This window comes from Eschscholzia californica, unplaced genomic scaffold (assembly GCF_041429995.1).
Source record: "Eschscholzia californica isolate CP2 unplaced genomic scaffold, dmEscCali1.0.p SCAF_1, whole genome shotgun sequence".
Classification (NCBI taxonomy): Eukaryota; Viridiplantae; Streptophyta; class Magnoliopsida; order Ranunculales; family Papaveraceae; genus Eschscholzia; species Eschscholzia californica.
Window position 1 is genome coordinate 61405579 of NW_028238198.1, and position 20900 is coordinate 61426478.

The window sequence follows — 20900 nt, forward strand, 5'->3', positions numbered from 1 at the left end:
TCCGACGGTGAAAACGGAAGTCGATTCGGAGTTCGGACGGAAAAGTTGTGAATGAAAGAAGCCGAGGTTCGGTCTTGAAACAAGGATTCTATGAAGGCACCCCTTGGTTCTAAATGTAGAGACAAGATGAAGGCACTCCCTTGCTTTAGAAAGAAGCCCAACCCAAGAGCCCAAACAAGAAGAGAACAATAGAGATTCTATGGGCACCCTTTTTGGTCCAAGTCAAGAGTCTTTAATGATGGACAAAGTCAAGGGTTTGAAGTAGTCTAAAGACTTAGTCAACTTGACTAAGTCTAGGGTTTTTATTCAAGTTAGACACTATTCATCATCTTCTTCACCAAGCACCAAGGAAGGGGGAGAAAAGAGGCTAGGGTTTGTTCTTGAGGGTTCTTCATCACTAAAAGAGAAACTTGAAAGAAAGGACAAGAGAGAGGAGAAGGGGTAGCCGGCCAAGCAAGGCCGGCACCACACGAGCTCGGGATGGCAGCAAGCTCGGCAATGTATAGCAGCTCGGATCAGCTGCAAGAAGGGACGCGCACAAGAGCAGCAGCAGCAGCAGCGACTGGATGCATTCACGGGACGTGTACAGGAGCACGGGACGCGTCCACGGGAGCAGCTGCTGTGGACGCGACCAGCAGCTGCTCCGGCGGACCTGCAGCTCGGACTGCTCGGTACGGCATCCTCTCGCTCGGGCTGCATCTCGGAACGGTCAAGGGACGTGCGCACATAGCTAGGGACAACCCGGGACAGCTCATTTGGCCGGATCTTGGCCGGAATTTCTTTTTCTTTGGCCGGACTTTTATCAGTTTTCCGGCAACTTTCTTGATCCGAAACTTTAGGGCTTTTGTTCCCCTCATCCTTGGCTAGCTTTTCATGTGGTTTGATTTAATTTTGGTTGAAGATTACTATAGATAGATAGCTAGGGTTTAGTTTTAATGGAGGTTGAGTTCTAAATGGAGAAGATGATGATGGTCGCTATGGGGAACCCATAATTTGCTAAGGGGAGATCGGCTGCACCTTAAAGACTCATATTTTCCGTCGATCTTAGCCTCGAACCACATCGAAAAAGGGGGATTCTCTCATCATTTTCTTTCGATTTCCTATTCAATCACCATGTTTAGCTAACTTTAGTGTGTCGATTATATGAGATGAAATGTGATGAATTCGTGATTATGTTTAATATGATTTGATGTTTTGATTATAAATTGATGTTCATTTATTTCGATTATCGTTTTGATCGTATTTTCATGTGTCTTGTCAAGCACTTCGCATAGTTAATAGACGAAACGAAGTATTCGATATCGATCGTGGTCTAAGTCATAATTTCATGTGTCTTGTCATGCACTTCACATAGTTAGGCGACTAGACAACACTTTCGATGACTCGGGATTAACCGATTTATGACGTTTGTTTGACTAAGTATGATCTCCGGATATACGTAGTACTTAGAGACATCTACTTTAGGAGTCGACTGTCGATTATACCTCAACACATTAGATCGGACTACACATAGTCATAGGTTATCATTATGGATTCCCGGACCTCGACACTTCTCTCACTTATTTGTTGCCTCCCTACTCTTGTTCCTTCAACTCCTCTCTCGAATCTCTCTCGCCTGTTTACATTGATAATTTAGTTTGTTTTACTTGTTTTCTTCTTTTGTTAGTTATTCGATTATAAAACTCCTCATTTACCTTTGTTCCCTTTTCGTCTTAGTATAAGTTAGCTAGTAACACTTAAACCGACGAATAAGACCCTTCGATATCTAAACTACCTTCCTATCCTTGCATCGACTTCGGTTTTACCGGTTACTACTTGATACCTCCGCTTGGGTGTGCAACCTTTTCGAGTGCATCACTCATCGAGGATTGAACATAGGTTGAAAAGATTGATTTTCGCCATACATGAAACAGAAAAAGGATTTTGCTAAGTATTACATTTGATAATTTTTGCAAAAAGTCCTAAGTTTTTGCCGCATTATTCAAGATAAAACGTGTCCCTAGATGAATAATGCGATTCCGAGATCCCATCTCTCAAGGACTAAGCGGACTAGGACCCTGCCCTTAATTCCCATTGATTTAGGTGAGTGAACACTTTCACTGATCATACCATATGATTCTCGGTTGATGGATTACATGTTTAGTGTAAAATCCATCCTTTTGCCTCGAGTATCCAAGACTCTCTTGCTGATCTCGTTAAGTAGAACCATTTAGACATGTAGGCCTCTTCTATAGGCCTACCCGCAATGTTCCAAGGTAGAGGAGGTACTCTGCGAAGGCCGACCCACCTTCCTCGAACAAGGGCGCAAGGAGTGTCTTAATTTGGATAGGCACTATACTCAAAATTACTTTTATGGACTTTTACGCTAGTCTGGCATTTGTTTTAGTGAACTAATTAGCCCATCCACGACATAAAGCGTAAAAAGGAAGTAAATGCGCACGAGAAAGTAAATCAAGCACATATGGATCCTAGTATGGCCCCTAACCTAGAAGATCTAATCTCCTTTGGTTTGCTTCTTGTTTCGCCTTTTAGTTCGTCTAGATCTCCATCTTTGAACCTCCATTGATTTCTCCCACTCGCCTTTGGATTTCCTCCTTGAGTTTCTTCAATGGACTCATAAACCCTAAACTCTAATTACAAAACTCAAACGATTCGCAGATCGTGTAAACTTGAAATTAAAATTATTACAAATTATGCACCCATCTGTGCTTAAAACAAGAATAAGAAATAAATTCTATGGTCATACTAGTTTCCCCATTCACATCACATGCAATCATATAATATATTTCAAGGCTAACAATTATATATGCATGTATATCCGGGAGATACTCTTGTCGACATCCATATGTCATGTACGGACCTTAAGTCTACATCAAAGGATTAGACTAATGGTGCGTCTTGGTTTGATTTGAAAATCCGATTTTAAAGAGAAATTCCGTTTGGGTCTTGAATGGCTTGGGTTAATTTTGGAAATATTTGGATTGGAATCGGGAGAAAATTTGGATAAAACTCCCACTCGAATAATGGTCCCTTTTCGTGGTCCGAAAAGCCTTGAAAAAGCCTGGGAAAAGTCCTAGACAAGTCCCGGCCCAAGCCCAAAAAGGGCTCGCACAAGGTCCGGAAATGGCACGGCCCATAGGGCCGGCATGTCCGGGCCGAGGCCTGATCTCGTCCTGGCCGGAGCCAGGACGCTAGTCCATGCACCGGACGCGTCCTAGACGCAAATGGGTGTCCTAGACGCGTCCTATTTAATTCTCCAAAATCACGCTAGATAGTTGTTGTTTCAAATTTGGTTCAGTCCCAATTTTAAATTAGCGAGAAATCTGTTGGGGACATGGACGGAAATGTTTATTAAGTATATAGTAAGGGTTTTTAGGTTCAAAGTGCAAAAGGACTAAAAACCCACTTTTTTAGGAAGATTGGACCCTAAACCCTTTTGAACATTATTTTGGCCCTATACCCATGGACTCAATTGTTTATTTTCACTAAATAGTAAGTCCATTATCTAGGTTTAAAGGTTTGAGAGACTAATTTTAACGAAATTCTATTTTGAGTCAAAATCAAATATTATACTATAAGCTCTAGGTTTTACATAAGTATTCATATTAAAATATCAAAATATAATAATTTAGAGAAAGAAACAAAAAAACTTAAAATAATATTGAGAAAACAATTATGAATATAGACTTTATAAGTGTGAGTTTTTCTAAGAACTTTAGATTTTATTTCAATCGATTCTAAACTCAATCACATTTTTGTTTATATAGAGTTAGAATAGAGAAGAAGATAATCACAACTAACTAACTCTTAACTAATAACAGAATTACCAAAATTAGTTACTAACTAACTTTGTTATCTTGTTTATTCAGGTACAAGGAGTGCTTCTATAGTTTTATTGATGTTGTAGTTGGACTTTGAGAGTTTGGGCTTGCGTGGGCTTCATAAAGACTGTTTTACCCTTCATATGAAATGAAGACTAAAACCCTAGAAGCTTTATCTTTTATCTCCTTCAGAACCCTAACTCTTACATCCCCCCTCAAACTGATGGTGACGGCAACGAAAGAACCAACAGATTGTCTCTGATTTGAGAGAACAGATCAAAGGGTAAACCCTTGGTAAATATATTAGCAAGCTGATCCTTCGTCGAGACATGTTTAATCACCAGAGAACCATTTGAGACTAAATCGCGAACATAGTGAAAGTCGACCTCGATGTGTTTCGTTCGAGCATGAAAGATGCGGTTCGAGGCTAGATGTTGAGCACTGATGTTGTCACAAAAGAGAGTGAAAGGTCGATTTAATGGACATTTCAGTTCATCCATGAGGTAAGATAACCATACCAACTCTGTTGCCGTATTTGATAAAGCTTTGTACTCAGCTTCTGTCGACGATTTAGCCACTGTAGCTTGTTTCTTAGAGCTCCATGAGATAAGACTCGAGCCAAGAAAAATACAGTACCCTCCAGTCGACTTCCTTGAGTCAAGGTACCCAGCCTAATCTGAGTCTGAATAAGCCATTAAAGTAGTGATATTACCAGGGATTACTCGAATTCCAGAACCCATTGAGCCTTTTAGATATCTTAAAGTCTTTTTGACAATAACCAAGTGAACTGTTGTGGGTTTTTGCATGAATTGGGCTGTGTAATTTACTGCAAAAGAGATGTCTGGTCGAGTTAAGGTGAGGTATTGAAGAGCACCCACTAAACTGCGATATTCTGTGGGATTTTCAAGCACTTCTCCATCAGTAATAGACACTCTTTGACCACTAGCAACAGGGAGCTTAGAAGGTTTGCATTCTAACATACTTGCTTTCTGTAATAGTTGTAGAGTATATTTATTTTGTGTGAGAAATATACCTTTGGTAGAAGTAATCGACTGAACTTCTATGCCCAGAAAATAAGAAAAAAGACCCAGATCTTTCATTTTGAATGTTGAGCTCAAATCAGATATCAATTTGGAAATTTGAGAATTTGAGCTGCCAGTTAGAATAATATCATCAACATAAAGTAGCAGAATCATCATCTGATCTTGAGAATGGTAAACAAACATTGAGTGATCAGTTTTACTCTTAGTGAATCCATAAGCATGTAGAAAATTAGCAAACTTGTTATACCAGGCCCTAGGAGCCTGTTTTAGGCCATAAAGAGCTTTATGAAGATGGCAGACATAATTTTCCTTCCCTTGTTGCTCAAAACCTTGTGGCTGAATCATATACACATCTTCATCCAATGTTCCATGCAAAAAAGCATTTGAAACATCTAATTGTTTCATGAGCCAAGACCTTGTGACTGCAATTGTGAGAACAAGTCTGATAGTGTTTGCCTTTACAACAGGACTAAAAGTTTCTGCATAGTCCACTCCTTCCTGTTGATGGAAACCCTTGGCTACAAGTCGTGCCTTATATCTTTCAATAGAACCATCACTCTTTTGCTTCAATTTAAATACCCATTTGCAGCCTAAGATGTTCATAGAACTGTGATAAGGCACAAGTGACCAAGTTTGATTTTGTTGAAGTGCTAAGAACTCTTCATTCATTGCCTTGACCCACTCTTCATGTTTTGCTACCTCTTTGTATGTTGTGGGTTCAGTAGGTAAATGTAAGATAGAGAGAAAGGCCATATTTAACATGTGAGGGGATGAATAATGAGCCACAAAATCAGCAGGCAGCTGCTTGCTTTTGATTATGCCATTTCTGCCTCTAGTAATCACTTGGTCAGATTGTAAAGTCTGAGATTGCAACTCTGAATTTGTTGGTGAACTGATGTTATCATTAGGTGTACCTAATTCATGAGAAGGCAAACTCTTATGTCTTGAAATGGCTGGTGAGCAAGTTGATCTTGATGTACCCACTTCATTGACATGAGACTGACTATTTGATAAACCAGGTAATGGTAAAGAGATAATAGGCTGTTGATTCTGATCACTACTAGACTGTTGTGAAGGGCTGTTAGCATATGGGAAGTTGCTTTCATCAAACACAACATGTCTAGACATATAAATCCTTTTTGTAATGGGTTCATAGCACCTATATCCTTTGTGCTCTTGACTGTAACCCAGCAATACACATTATAGACTCTTGGGACTTAGCTTCTCTTGTCTAAGTTCCCCTGAGTGAGGGTAACATGCACACCCAAAGACTCTTAAGTATTTGTACTCCGGTGGAGTATGAAATAAGACCTCAAAAGGAGTATTTCCTTGCAGAACAGTTGTGGGGAGTCTATTTATGATGTAAACAGTTGTATTAAAAGCATCAAACCACAAAAACTTAGGCAATGAACAATGAAGAGATAAGGTGTTACCTAACTTTGTTATATGTCTATGCTTTCTCTCAGCTTTCACATTTTGCCGAGGAGTACAGGGACAAGAAGACCTGAATAATATGCCATTTGAGTCTAAGAATTTCCTGAAATCACCTTGTTTCAATTCAGGAGCACCATCTGATTGAAAATATATAACCTTTGTCTTGAGCAAGTTTTCTGTTGTTGACTTGAAATGTGTGAAACATTTGATACTATCAGATCTGTTCTTCATTGGATATATCCAGCTGTATCTACTGAAATATCTGGCCCCATTAGGTGTGGTGACAGGGGTAGGTCCCCAAACATCACAGTGCACTAAATGTAAGATTGTGAGACTGTGGAAGAAGGATCAAAGGGTAAGCATTTACTTTTACCCATAGCACAAGACTTACATAAAGTCTTGTCAGTAACAGTAGATAGAGTGATCTAGTTTTCCTGTTGAAGTTGTTTAGTAACACCACTATGTGAATGCCCAAGTCTGGCATGCCAAATATCATAAGATATAGCTGTTTGAGCAGTATGAGCTACTGTTCTGGTTCCTAAAACCCCATTATGAACTTTAATAGGATACAAATTATTCTTAACTGGTCCTTATGAAAGGATCTTCTTTGACTAAATATCCTTAATACAATAACCCTGTGGCATGAATTCCACTGAACAGGAATTGTCTTTTGTAAATTTGGAAATAGACAATAGATTCCTTTGTAGACTTGGAACACATAAGACTTTGCTGAGATCAAAAGAGCAAGAAGAGGTAGATAAAGTAGAATTTCCTATATTTGTGATAGGGAGAAACTTAGCACTACCTACCATGACTGCTTCAGACCCCTTGTAAGGTTGAGAACATGTCAAATTGCTTGTTGTGTGTGTCATATGGCTGCTGGCACCAGTGTCTGCTAGCCAAGAAGTGTCCTTGGAACAACTATCAACTGATTTGGTTGCAGTATAACATTCATCACTTATCACATCAACATCAAAACTATCAGACAAACAGTCCATATAGCAATCTTCTGACTCTAGCAATATAGCAGTATAGCATTCTTGGAATTCATCATGGTCATCACTATGATACATATATACTTCTGCAGTATTACATTCAAGAAGAGATTCATCTGCATATGAATAAGATTGAGGATCCACTTGTTCATCAATCTTCATAGATGCTTCTTGTTGAGTTTCTGTATGATAACTATTATGTGGTTTGTTTTGCATATATCTGAAATAACATACACCTGCAGCATGGCCCCATCTCTTACAAATCCCACAAGGAATAGATGAAAAGTCAAAATCATCTGCCCTTTGATTATGATTCTTTATTTGAGCATGTTAAGAAGAAGTAGGTAAAGAAGAGTTATCCTTTTTAAAATGAGCAGCCTGATTCTTGTAGTTAGAAGGAGAAGGTCTGCCATTATTTCTGTTAGAAGGCCTAGGATAACCTCTTTTTACATAGTAAGCTTCTTGTTCTAATTCCTTAGTAGATAACCACTGTTCATGTTGTACCAATCTGGACTTTAGTTGAGCCAACGAAAGAAATTCATTGTTGGCTCTAAGAGCTATAACAAATTGATCATAATCTGAGTTTAATCCCTGTAAAGCTAGTCGTACTAATTCTGAATATGAAATTCTATCATGAACAGATAATAGAGAATCAGATATGGGTTTCAATTCTCTTAAGTATTCTGTCACAGTTGAGTTGCCCTTTTTGATGTTTTGTAATTGCTTTCTTAACTAATCTTTCTTAGACTCAAGACCTTCATTGTTTGTAAGGTCTAGATATTCCCCAAATTTCTCTAGCTGATTTTAATCCGTAAGTATCACAATAGATGGATCTGGACAGAGTACTTTTGAGGTAAGATTGAACAAAACTCTCCTTTGATCTCCATTGCTAAAAATCAGGGTTTACTTGTTCTATTCCATGAACTATTTTTAACTGAGGTGGTTCTTCTACAGAACCATTTACAAACCCTAGCATAAACTCTTTTTACATAGTAAGCTTCTTGTTCTAATTTCTTAGTAGATAACCACTGTTCATGTTGTACCAATCTGGACTTTAGTTGAGCCAATGAAAGAAATTCATTGTTGGCTCTAAGAGCTATAACAAATTGATCTTAATCTGAGTTATCCCTGTAAAGCTAGTCGTACTAATTCTGAATCTGAAATTCTATCATGAACAGATGATAGAGAATCAGATATGGGTTTCAATTGTCTTAAGTATTCTGTCACAGTTGAGTTTCCCTTTTTGATGTTTTGTAATTACTTTCTTAACTGATCTTTCTTAGACTCAAGACCTTCATTGTTTTTAAGGTCTAGATATTCCCCAAATTTCTCTAGCTGATTTTAATCCATAAGTATCACAATAGATGGATCTGGACAGAGTACTTTTGAGGTAAGATTGAACAAAACTCTCCTTTGATCTCCATTGCTAAAAATCAGGGTTTACTTGTTCTATTTCATGAACTATTTTTAACTGAGGTGGTTCTTCTACAGAACCATTTACAAACCCTAGCGTATCATAAGTATTGAGAAGTGTTTCCACTTGATCTCTCCACATGAGATAATTGGAAATTTGAAATCATCTAACTTTTCTGTGATAATGCTAGTAAGAGAAGAAATAGGTGGGGGATTACCTGAATTCAAAGAAGCCATGAAAGATTCTTGGTAGCTGATGATAAGCTCGAAAAAACAGTAAGTTGTTGTTGAAATCTGAAATTTCTTTCTATCTTAGTGATGAAGTTGGAAACTAACGATTTCTGCTTGTAATAATATTGATTTGATTCTAATATTTGATCTTGTTTGATGTTGAATTTTATACGAGATGTTGAATGTTGCTGATTGCTGTTAAGTTCTTGAAGAAAAAACCCTAGTATTTGGATCTAACCTTGAAATCTGATATCATGTGAGTTTTTCTAAGAACTTTAGATTTTATTTCAATCGATTCTAAACTCAATTACATTTTTGTTTATATAGAGTTAGAATAGAGAAGAAGAGAATAACAACTAACTAACTCTTAACTAATAACAGAATTACCAAAATTAGGCACTAACTAACTTTGTTATCTTGTTTATTCAGGTACAAGGAGTGCTTCTATAGTTTTATTGCTGTTGTAGTTGGACCTTGAGAGTTTGGGCTTGCGTGGGCTTCATAAAGACTGTTTTACCCTTCATATGAAATGAAGACTAAAACCCTAGAAGCTTTATCTTTTATCTCCTTCAGAACCCTAACTCTTACAATAAGTTTTGGCGATTGGTAAGGGGAGCTGGAAATTGTTGTTGGGGAGTTGTAGCACAAAACCAGTTTTTTGTACTACAGCTCCCCATACCAATTTAGTATTAGGAGTTATTTTTTCGGATTTGAAATTAAATAATGAAATGGGGAGGGATTAAAAAAAATAGTTACGATTAAAAAATTGTAATAGTAATTTTTCTTTTCTTTCCTATTTTTTCTTAAACCCTAAATATGTCAACAACAATACCTCTCTTTTCTTCTCCACAATCAAATTACAAAACAACCATTACCAATATCGCAAGATATTTATGATGTTGCTTCTTTAATGGAGGAAAAAATATTTTTCAATCGAACCACCAACCCAATCAAACAGTGTTAGTATAGATGAAGATCTCTCTCAAGATGTAAGGAATTCGCAAGACAAATATTTTCGGTTAAATTTTATTTCTCTTTTTTCCTTCAACTTTAAAAATTTGCCCAAAAAGAGGCAAACTATTTCTGTTCGTACAACAATTTCCCTAGGGAAATTTTTGTAAAATTTCCCCCCAGGTCAGGGGAAAAAATCAAATAGTTTCTCTATTTGTGAAATTTCTCTATTTAGAAAAAGTAAAATAGTTTCTCGATTTTGGTTGATGTCTTCTTCATTGGGGAAAATACTTTGGTAGAAGTCGCCGCAAATTTGTAGTTGATGAAGGAAAAAGATTGCAAGAGGGATATTTAGGAGATTCGAATTCAGAAGAGAGAACGAGTGAAAGAGGAAGAAAGCGTGTTTCTTTTTGTTATTTCTAAGATATTTGACTATATTACACTTGAGTCCTTCAAATTATGAGTTTGACATTTAAAATCCGTAACATTAAAGGTCTTTAAAATAATAATCCAAAAGTCTTATCTCCCCTTACTAATCTTTATAGCTCCCCAACCATAATAGCTCCCCAACAACAATTTCCAGCTCCCTTTACCAATCGCCGCAGTTTTCTTTATCAAATTTAATTGTTGAACAATTTAGAAAGAGAAACAAAAAATCCTTAAATAATTTAGGAAGAGAAAATATAAGCTATAACAATTATGAATCTAGAATTTTGTATAGGTTCGATTTTGCAAAGGTTAAACTAATTTAAAACAATCAAAACTTTAAAAGAGAAAAACAAGAAAACCCTAAAACAATTTACAAAGAATAAACAAAAACAAATTTAACTTATGATTACCTTAATGATTGAACCAAAGCTAGAAATGTTGAAGAAATTTAAGAGATAAGATATCCAAGCTCCCTCCTTCCCAATCTTTTCTCCCTTCAAGTACTTTCTTGAAAGAAATATGTAAATGACGAAATTACCTTAAAAAATCAAAAACGACCAAGGGAAATTGATCTCTTCTCAATACATTGGTCGGCCCATGCATGTTTTTGACGTTAATTATTTTGTATAAATATTTGTCTTTAACTAATTTTCAAGATTGTTATTTTTTAAATAACACACATTATTAGAGAGCAAATATGTACTGTTTTCCACCGGTTGTGCGGATCATGGTAATGTTGATTATCACCAAGTTAGGATTCTTCTTCATTTTTTCGATTTCTGTTTTATCGAGGACTGTAGTTTTTCTTTTGATAGTTGTTTGTACATCAATTAGTCTTATGAATCATGTATATATTTCTTTTAGCTGATAATGGCGAAACAAAAAACTTTTTTCTACCACTGAAATAGTTCCCTCCACAGTAAAACACGACAATGATTTCGAAATTGCAATGTCTGAAATTGTAGTAGACAATGATGGACAAGATATAACTAATGTCACCGATTTTGTTCGTATAAAAGCACAAGAGGGAAGTGAAATTGATGAGGAAGATCCTTTTGCATTCATTATGCCACTGTATCACACCAAAAGAAAAAAAAAACACACTTTTGGGCTTATAGTCTAAAAAACAACACATAGTCTCATATTTAGTCCACCAGAATATTAATATAGGTTTTTAAGTCAAAATAATAATTATAATGGAAATAATCCAAATGTTTCTATCTCCGTACAAAACACAAATTCCTTTGATACATATTTTTTTCTAATACCCTTTATAACCTTCTATATATAGAGGTCGAACTCACTTTTCATAACCAATCCCAGAGTAAATCTTCTCATTTTCTCTCTCCTTTCTAACCGATTAACAATCCATCTTCTCTTTTAAAACTTTTTTTTTCTCAAAATAGAAACCCTAAATTAAAAGGAAAGAAATTCTCGTTCGGCATCTTTATCAACTTCACCTTCTTCGTTCATCATCTTCATCTTCTTCACATCATCACGGTTTTCATCAAAAGATTTTTGGACGAGCTCCCTACCAGGGCCGTGCCTGAGAATTTGGGGGACCCGTGCGAGACGTGAATTTGAGCCTTTTGAAAAACAAAAAAGATATTACAAATAAAATTTGAACAAGTTATAATTTCTTTGTTAAAGGTATTCTTTCTTTGTACAAGATATAGTTTAGAAACTAAAAGTGAGTTTTTGAATACAGTATTTTTGTATCATAATTTTCACATATATATTCAAATATTTGATATTATTTATGATTTTTAGATTTCTATTTTAAAAAATACTTCAAAAAGTGAAAGAAATATACCCAATTAACAAATGTTAAAAAAAAAGTGTGAAAGAGTACAAATAAAGATTCAATTAACAATGATATCTTGAACATCACAAAACTAGAGAAAAACAAAAATGGAAGAAATACACTCAAATAACATATTTTTTGGTATATCAAGATTAGTACCATTAGACCAAACACAAATAGCCACTTTAGTTCAAGGAACATTAGGTTACTTAGATCCTGAATACCTTCAAGCAAGTCAATTAACCGAAAAGGCGAGATTTATGGTTTTAGTGTAGTTCTTGTTGAGCTTTTAACAAGGTTCAAACCAGTTTCATTTGAGAGGTCATTAGAGGAAAGAAATTTAGCTATGTATTTTTTTTATCTTCATTGAAAAGTAAGAATCTTAATGAGCTTTTGGATAAAAATGTAATGAGAGAAGGAATGATTGAAGAGTTAAGAGGTGTGAGTGAATTAGCAAGGAAATGTTTGCTTTTGAGAGGTGATAAAAGACCAACTATGAAGAAAGTGGCTCAAGAACTTGTTTTTGTTGGTGGGTTTGGAAAAAGAAATGAAGAAATTAGAGAATATGAGCAGCCATGGATGGACACAAATTTGTTCGATGAGACTAGTCAGTCTAGTTATCAAGCTGAGTTGCTATGACTTTTGATTAGGAGAGGTAAAAATGTAAAGTTTACATCATTGGATTAGTTGGCTGATTATAGTCCATAATCTAACACTTATTTGTCAAAAAAAAAACAAGTGGGTTATGAGTTTGGAACCTCTGCCAAAGGGATGGAATTAACCATACCTAACCATCTCGCCTAAGAGATATCTTATGTTGAGTTACGTCTGTACTTATATAACTGTTATGACATGGTCGGAAATGGGGGGGGGGGGGGGGGGGGGGGGGGTGCAGTGCGGGTGCCCTGCCCGCACAGGCTCAAGCACGGCCCTGCTCCCTGCTTTCTCTCTATAATTTTCAAGGGTATACCATCACGGTTGTTTCTCACATAAAGCATATCGTTTTTGGATTAAATTCCTCATTAATCTTTATTTTCTTAATCATCGTCACGTCTAGTTCTTTTTCTCAATCTCTCCATCATCTTATTTCTTCTTTTCATCTATGTTAAGATATTTTTTGAATGTCAAAGATACTAACAGATTTTGGAGCTTAACATATTTATGATAAACACATATTTTATACGGAACATAACACATTTTTTATATACCAAAAAAGCATTTCATTCTCCAACATCGTATTCCGTCTCTGTTTAAATTTTTTTTAACTATTAATGTCAGATTTACAAACAAATTACACTTCTTAACAAATGTATGATACATAAACTCATTTTGTTCTTTAACAAACTTAAAATTACAACGAAACTCATTTTGTTTCATAAAACCCCACGTATTTATTCTCAATCATTTCTAATTAACATTTTAAAGTATGTTTATTACACAACACATTTTCTGATACAGACAATTAACACAATTCATTTTGTTTAGCAGAAAATAATTTATGTACCATAAACTTTGGACAATTCTTTCAACATTTTCCATATTGTATGATACATAATTCATTTTGTACTCATAATAATGCTGTCTGTTATCATAACAATTCATTTTTATATTGTCGGTATCCCACAGAATCATCAAACTCAGTAGAGAAGACGACTCTCAAATCTGAAGGTTACGTTAAAATTTCCACTTACATTGATCAGCTATTATCTGGGGTGGGAACGCATTTTGGTTCGTCCTTCTTCAATAAAGTATAAACACGAGTCACGATTTCAAGTTTGTGAAGAATGATGTAAAGCGTGTCACTGCAGTTTGTCATATAGAAGACTCCAATTGGCGAGGTCATGGTTGGATACCATTGAAACGAAAATCTATATTTGGGCACCATTAAAATGCAAATGAATTTTTTTATTATTTCTATAGTGAAACACATTATGTTCCAACTTATTCTCATTATTGTGTATGTTTTATATAACTTTTAGTAATCAATATACGTTTGGCAGATGAAAATACTTATTTTGCCGCCAATAAAATTTATATTTTTCAACTTGAAGTTTATCGGTTGTTCGGTTGAAAATATAACATAACATTTCTTGTTGTTTACGGAACAACATTTGTATATGAAAAACATACTTAAATAGATGAAAGACACATTTTGCGACAAAATAGATTTCAATAACAAATTGTATTTGTTAACAAAAGTACATTGTTTTTAGTGAACAATATGAAAAGATTTTTCAGATTCGGTTTGTAATCTGGTATAAATTTAGGATCTCCAGCCACATCTGCCATGCGGCCTTCCATTGACTTCCCTTTATCTTTTTTGTTCTTAGAACTTGTTCCAACAATTTGTAGAAAATTTTTTGATTTAGTTCTGAAATCAACATTATCAAATCAACAATTAATATTATTTATCTACCAAAATAGGAATGTCTGATAAAACACAATATTGCTTCTGCTAATAAACTTTCATTTTTGTGGTTGGTATTTTTACCAGATAATAACACATCATTTTGCGTAAAAAATATATTTTCTTACGTATTACAAAGATATTTTTTTACTAGATAATAACACATCAAATTGCACATTATAATGAATGGAAATTTCATCTTGTAAATCACAATATGGAAAATCATAATACAACACATAATATGAAACAACATGTTTATGAACAAAAAATATATGAAATGGATGATACAAAATGTGTTTTGTAATAAACAATTTGTGAAATGGTGAAGAGCACCGATTCAATGGGCTCAAGCTCACCCCAGCGAAGCATGAGCTTGAGCTCATTGGCCGTTGGATCTTAGAGGTTTCAACTTTCCCGTTCAATTTTCCAGCTTGCTTTCCTTGATTTAAGGAGGGTTTGAAGGAACTAACACTTACCCATTTGAACCCCTATAATTACAAGATCACCCTGCCTCTCTACAAGCAAAGGAGACTTACAAGAGCCACGTCTTTCCTTACATCAAGAAACAGAAGAGCATTTCATCAAAAAAAAGAGCCACGTATTTCACAATAAAAAATCATCCCACAATGGCACCTAACCTTTTCCAACGAGCTAGGACAACATAGGATTTAGTGTTAGTTTTCTTTTAAACTTTTCATGGAGCGATTTGAGACTATCTAAATCAATAACCCACTAAATATTTATGTCACTACAAAATTGGAGAAACTGCTTGACATCTCTCTGGATTTTCGTCCTCGTAACAATTTCCCCCGTTCCTAATGCATCAACCTTCTTAAAATGTCGACACAACAACACATAAGAATAACGAATGATTTTTGTATTATTTTAAAAAAACCTATTCTCTTTGGTGTGTTAAATGTGACATTTGCTTAGTTAAATAGTGGTCCGCTTTGACCAGAAACTAGTCACTACATTAACCCAAATAGCACAAGCAAAACCTGCATATACACGAGCAAAAACTCGATATAGCCACTAGAGAAGTGGATCTGATAGAAATCAACCGCTCGAGCCATACTCTGACTAGAGAGGTTGTTGGGAGGTCGGCATGAGTGTCGTAGGTACCTTGAACCTTGCACTTGGCTAGAGTCAAGTGAAGAGGTGGATCCAAAGTCGTTTCGTTGAGCTCTGCTCTGACTAGAGAGGAAAAATAGGGAGGTCAACAGATGCCACCTCGATACCTTGAGTTTTGTTTGTCCGAGAGAATGACTTTTTTGCGGGGGGTCAGATAGTGCCAAAGATTCACTTTATACAGGAGTCGTTAGTGTCATTAATACATTATCATGGTCAAATAATATCTTCTAACAATTGTGCCAAACGACTAGTATCAAACCGTTGTCTTACCACCACATCATCTCAGTCGGTGACTCACCACCACCATCAAAACCTAAATAAAGTGTGTCGTCGAAAGAGACTTTTTCATTGATCACAAGATTGATTTTTTAGAGACGGGAATCACTTGCCCGCGTCATCAATAACATTTTATTTTATTATTAAATGATCATCCTTTCGTATTTTTAATGCAAAGAAGGATAAAATCATATTCTAACAATGTTGTGTTTTATTTGTAAACTCTTGTAATGGCTCCCAAAACAACCACCTTTATAAACTTTCTTGTCTTTCTTTCTATGTTTCTCTCACTTACAAGTGAAAAAGGAAATCTAACACTCGCGAGTCATACATGCATTGCCCTGCTTATTGGAAAAGATTAGGGCACATTTGTGGGCCAATTTTTGCTTGTGAACGACGTAGCTAGTGTCGGTTTTTTAATTTATAAGAAGATAGGGTGATCTTGTAATTATAGGGGTTTGAATGGGTAATTGTTTATTCCTTCAAACCCTCATTAAATTAAGGAAAGCAATATGGAATATTGGCCGTGAACAGTAAGATCTCTAAGATCCAACGGCCAATGAGTTCAAGCTCATGCTTGACGGGTATGAGCTTGAGCTCATTGAATCACCCCTCAATGGTGAATACGCTCAAACATAAGTTTGAAGATGAAACCTTAAAAAAAGATGAAGATGATGAGACATAACTTCGAAGATGAGAAGATAAGACCCTAGTCCCTTTTTTGGGAAGATAAGACCCTAATCCCTTTTTTGGATTTTATTTAGGGTTTTATCCCCATGGACTCCATACCAATTTTAGAAAATAATTTAAAAATGAGAAAAATATTATATCTTAACATATTCTATAAAATAAATTATCAAAAGTGTTTTCCTACTATGTACCCTATAAATGAGATCTTTCCTAATTTGAAAAATATTGAAATCAAAGAATTTTATGAGGAAGGTGTCAAAATTAGAAAAAAAATATACTGGCTTACAGAATATGCCAAGAAAATCCCAACTTAATAAATTCACCATTTTAATCTACTTTTCGTGCTCTATATATCTAAGATAGCCTATCCCCCTTCAACATTCAAGTTGCATCAACTACGTACATAGTTCATTTTAGTTTCATTTTCTCTTTCAATTTGTGACAACAATGGAGTCAAAATTTTTTATTGTCTTTCTAGTTCTTATGCTCGGTCCTCAAATATCAAGTAAAGTTATATTCACTAATCTAAATTTTATGATTGAATTAGTTCCTAAATATCATGAAATTAGATGTTTTTTTTTGCTAACTGGTTTGGCCCATATTATGTTATTGCATATGTGTCACATTGCTTTTGGCAAAAAATATTTAAAATATTTAATTTGAGAAACTAAGATGATAACTTATATCTTTTTATGTACTATTTAGAAAAAAATAATAACTAATTAATATTATGTATTGATTCATCAATATATTTTTGTAAATAGATGGAGAAAGTTGGTGTGTAGCAAAGCCGGGATCAGAACCTACTACTCTTGAAAATGCTTTGAATTATGCTTGTGGACCTCAAGGAAAAGCTGATTGTACTAAGATCCAACCAAGTGGGTCTTGTTTTGTACCAAACACTCTCATCAATCATGCTTCATTTGCTTTCAATAGCTATTACAAGAAATTCCTAAGTGAAGGTGCTACCTGTGACTTCAATGGTGTTGCTACGCTTACAAGCATTAATCCAAGTAAGATCTCTCTCTAGACCTCATTCTCTCTCTAAATTTTTATTCACAGAAATATATATACATATGTATATATTATTATTGCCTTATAGCAAATGACAAATTTATAATACACTTTCCAGTACACATTATAATAAACAACATTAGCTTAAAGTATAATTTTGATTTTTCATCTATTCGCAAAGAAAACAAATTATGAAAGTTCAAGGATGTGTTAGCTAAGTGTTTCTGGTTATTATTCTTTAACTTTTGCAGGTTCTGGCGAATGTCAGTATGACTAAATGGTCACGGAGTGGAGAGAAGGGAAATGAAGATTCAAGCCTACACGTACTTTTAACATTAGAGATTACTATGTATTCTTTGGAGTTTTGAATGTTGAAGTTGTCATTTTACCCGTAGTGAACTCTCTTTTACTCGTAATAAAATACTTTCTACCTGTGAAAAGTTATGTGCTTCCTTTTTATCCTCCCCTTTTATTGTTGTTTCTATTAAATTTCATGATAGTGTTTCTTTTTTTTGTTGAACCAATTTCATGATAGTTGACAACCGAAGATTAACAAGGTACAACATAATAACGAACTTGCCTCCAATTTAGGATTCATTTTTGGACCATAGGTTCATTTCAGAAAATAACGACCCACCGCCTCTTTTACGAAGATATTAAGTTGTATGCTCTTTCTACTTTAAAAAAAATAGTTAAAGTTCAATTATCTTCATTAATTGTATCAATTATAATATTTCTAACTTAAAAATGAAATGATTTGTTTTCTTAATGGGCAAAACATGTTGTGTTGTAAATTCTTTATTTTATTTAACAAGTCGAGGTTAAAACTTTACTCACTAGTTATACCAATTAATTTTTGGGCTTATAGTCCAAAAAACAACACATAATCCCACATTTAGTCCACCATAATATTAATGTAGGTTTTTAAGCCAAAACCACATCAACCATGCGGCCTCCTATCGACTTCCCTTTTTTCTTTTTTTCTTAGAACTTGTTCCAACAATTTGCGGAAAAAAAAAAGAGTTAATTCCTATATGGCCCCCTACTTTGTGACCAGCTTCCTTTATGGCCCCCTTTTTTTCGTAAATTCAAATATAGCCCCCTATTTTCAGGTAAATGTTACTACCCTTCTTAATTCTAAATTTAAAACATTAAAAAAAAATTATTTCCACCTCACCCCTCTCTCTCTCCACCTCATCTCTCCCTACACCTCACCCCTTTCTCTCTCCACCTCATCTCTCCCTACACCTCACCCCTCTCTCTCTCCAATTCACCTCTCTCTCTCTCCAACTCACCTCTCTCTCTCCAACTCACCCCTTTCTTCTCCGGCAAGGTGGTCGGTCGGAAAATTTTCCGGCCGGCCACCTTCAAACCTAAAAAAAAAATTCTCTCTCCTCTCTCTCTCTAAATTTTTTTTTTTTTTAAATCTCTCCACTCTCTCTCTCTCTAAAACTCCGGCGAAGGGGGTTTCCTTTCACCGGAGGATCTGTTCACAAACAAAAATTTTCCGGATTATCATTTGATAACCAGATTAACATTGTTCGATGCAGGACTATTCTCTATAGCCTTTACATAGCCGTCGCCAACATGGTAAAACAACTAACCTCAACATAAAGAAGTGAAAACCAAACAAACACGACTATAAAAGAGGTTATTCTGATAAGCAAATTGAAGTACTTTGAGCTGAATAAAGCAATACATTTATTCAAAGAGAAAGGGGTAATTGTGAACCAGACCTTGTGCACTGGATGCAACGAGTCATTACAGTCTTCACCACTGGACCTAAATTCTTATCAACAACAGATCTCTTCATTTCAGTGAAACGCCCACGATCTGATCCAATGGCCATTGACTGATCCTGGAGATCACATTCACCACTCTGATCACAAATTGGACAATCCAAAGGATGATTCATCAACAAAAACTCTATAACCCCTTCTCTGGCCTTCTTTGCAATAGGTGTATCAGTCTTAATTTTCATCCCTAAAACAATGAATTCCAATCAATCAAGTCAAATAACAATAGAGAACCACAAAATTAGATCAATATCAACTATCAAGTATTTTTTTGTATGATTTCAACATAAAAAAGGAGTTCTTGTTTGATTTTACCTGGAAGAGCAGGCATAGCACAAGAAGCGACTGGCTTTGGGGATTTCTCGACTTCAACCAAACACATACGACAATTACCGGCAATGGAGAGTCGGCTATGATAACAGAAACGAGGAATATCAACTCCGGCGAGCTCACAAGCCTGGAGGACAGTAAAACCTTTAGGGATTTTGACCGGGTATCCATCAACAAAGACCTCGATCGCATCACTTGGGTTGGGGAAATGAACCCTAGCACCACCAATCGGTGACCTAGGAGGATGAATTTCTGGTGTTGGTTCCGATGCTACAGCTGCTGATGCTTCTGGTTTCTGAAGCTCTGGTTTGGTAATGATCCACCTTACGAAAGGATTGTTAGGATTCCTTGATTGGAAAACCCTAGAAATCGAGGAAGAAGATGAACAACTTAGACCTGAGGTCCTCGAAGCTCGAAGAGCTAGCAACCCAAACCCCATTTTTTTCTCTCTCTAAATTGTTTCTCTTTCAGTACTATATCACAAAAGTAGAAAAGTTGTGGGAAATTTTATATGCATCCATTATTTTTGTTACATGCTGTCCCATCTCCTCTGATTTTTAGCGAAAGAAACCCCCTTCGCCGGAGTTTTAGAGAGAGAGAGTGGAGAGATTTAAAAAAAATTTAGAGAGAGAGGAGAGAGAAATTTTTTATATTTTTTTTTAGGTTTGAAGGTGGCCGGCCGGAAAATTTTTCGGCCGACCACCTTGCCGGAGAAGAAAGGGGTGAGTTGGAGAGAGAGAGGTGAGTTGGAAAGAGAGAGAGGTGAATTGGAGAGAGAGAGAGAGAGGTGAGGTGTAGGGAGAGATGAGGTGGAGAGAGAGAGGGGTGAGGTGGAAATAATTTTTTTTTAATGTTTTAAATTTAGAATTAAAAAGGGTAGTAATGACATTTACCTGAAAATAGGGGGTCATATTTGAATTTACGAAAAAAAGGGGGCCATAAAGGAAGCTGGTCACAAAGTAGGGGGCCATATAGGAATTAACTCAAAAAAAAATTATTTAGCTTGAAATCAACATTATCCAATCAATAATTAATATTATTTATCTACTAAAATAGAAAATGTCTGATAAAACATATATATTGCTTCTGCTAATAAACTTTGATCGTTTTCGCTTTTGGTATTTTTACTGGATAA

The 20900-nt window shown here is 35.5% G+C and overlaps 1 protein-coding gene across 1 annotated transcript; it reads right to left on the bottom strand.

The window, feature by feature from the left end:
• Positions 1-19113: 19113 nt before the first annotated feature.
• Positions 19114-20204, bottom strand: LOC147568014 (NADH dehydrogenase [ubiquinone] iron-sulfur protein 1, mitochondrial-like). Its single transcript, XM_086658874.1, has 4 exons — positions 19751-20204; positions 19376-19622; positions 19244-19322; positions 19114-19125 (listed from the first exon to the last, which is right to left on the bottom strand). The coding sequence occupies exons 1-4, from the start codon at positions 20202-20204 to the stop codon at positions 19114-19116; spliced, it is 792 nt and encodes a 263-aa protein (XP_086515000.1).
• Positions 20205-20900: the final 696 nt, after the last annotated feature.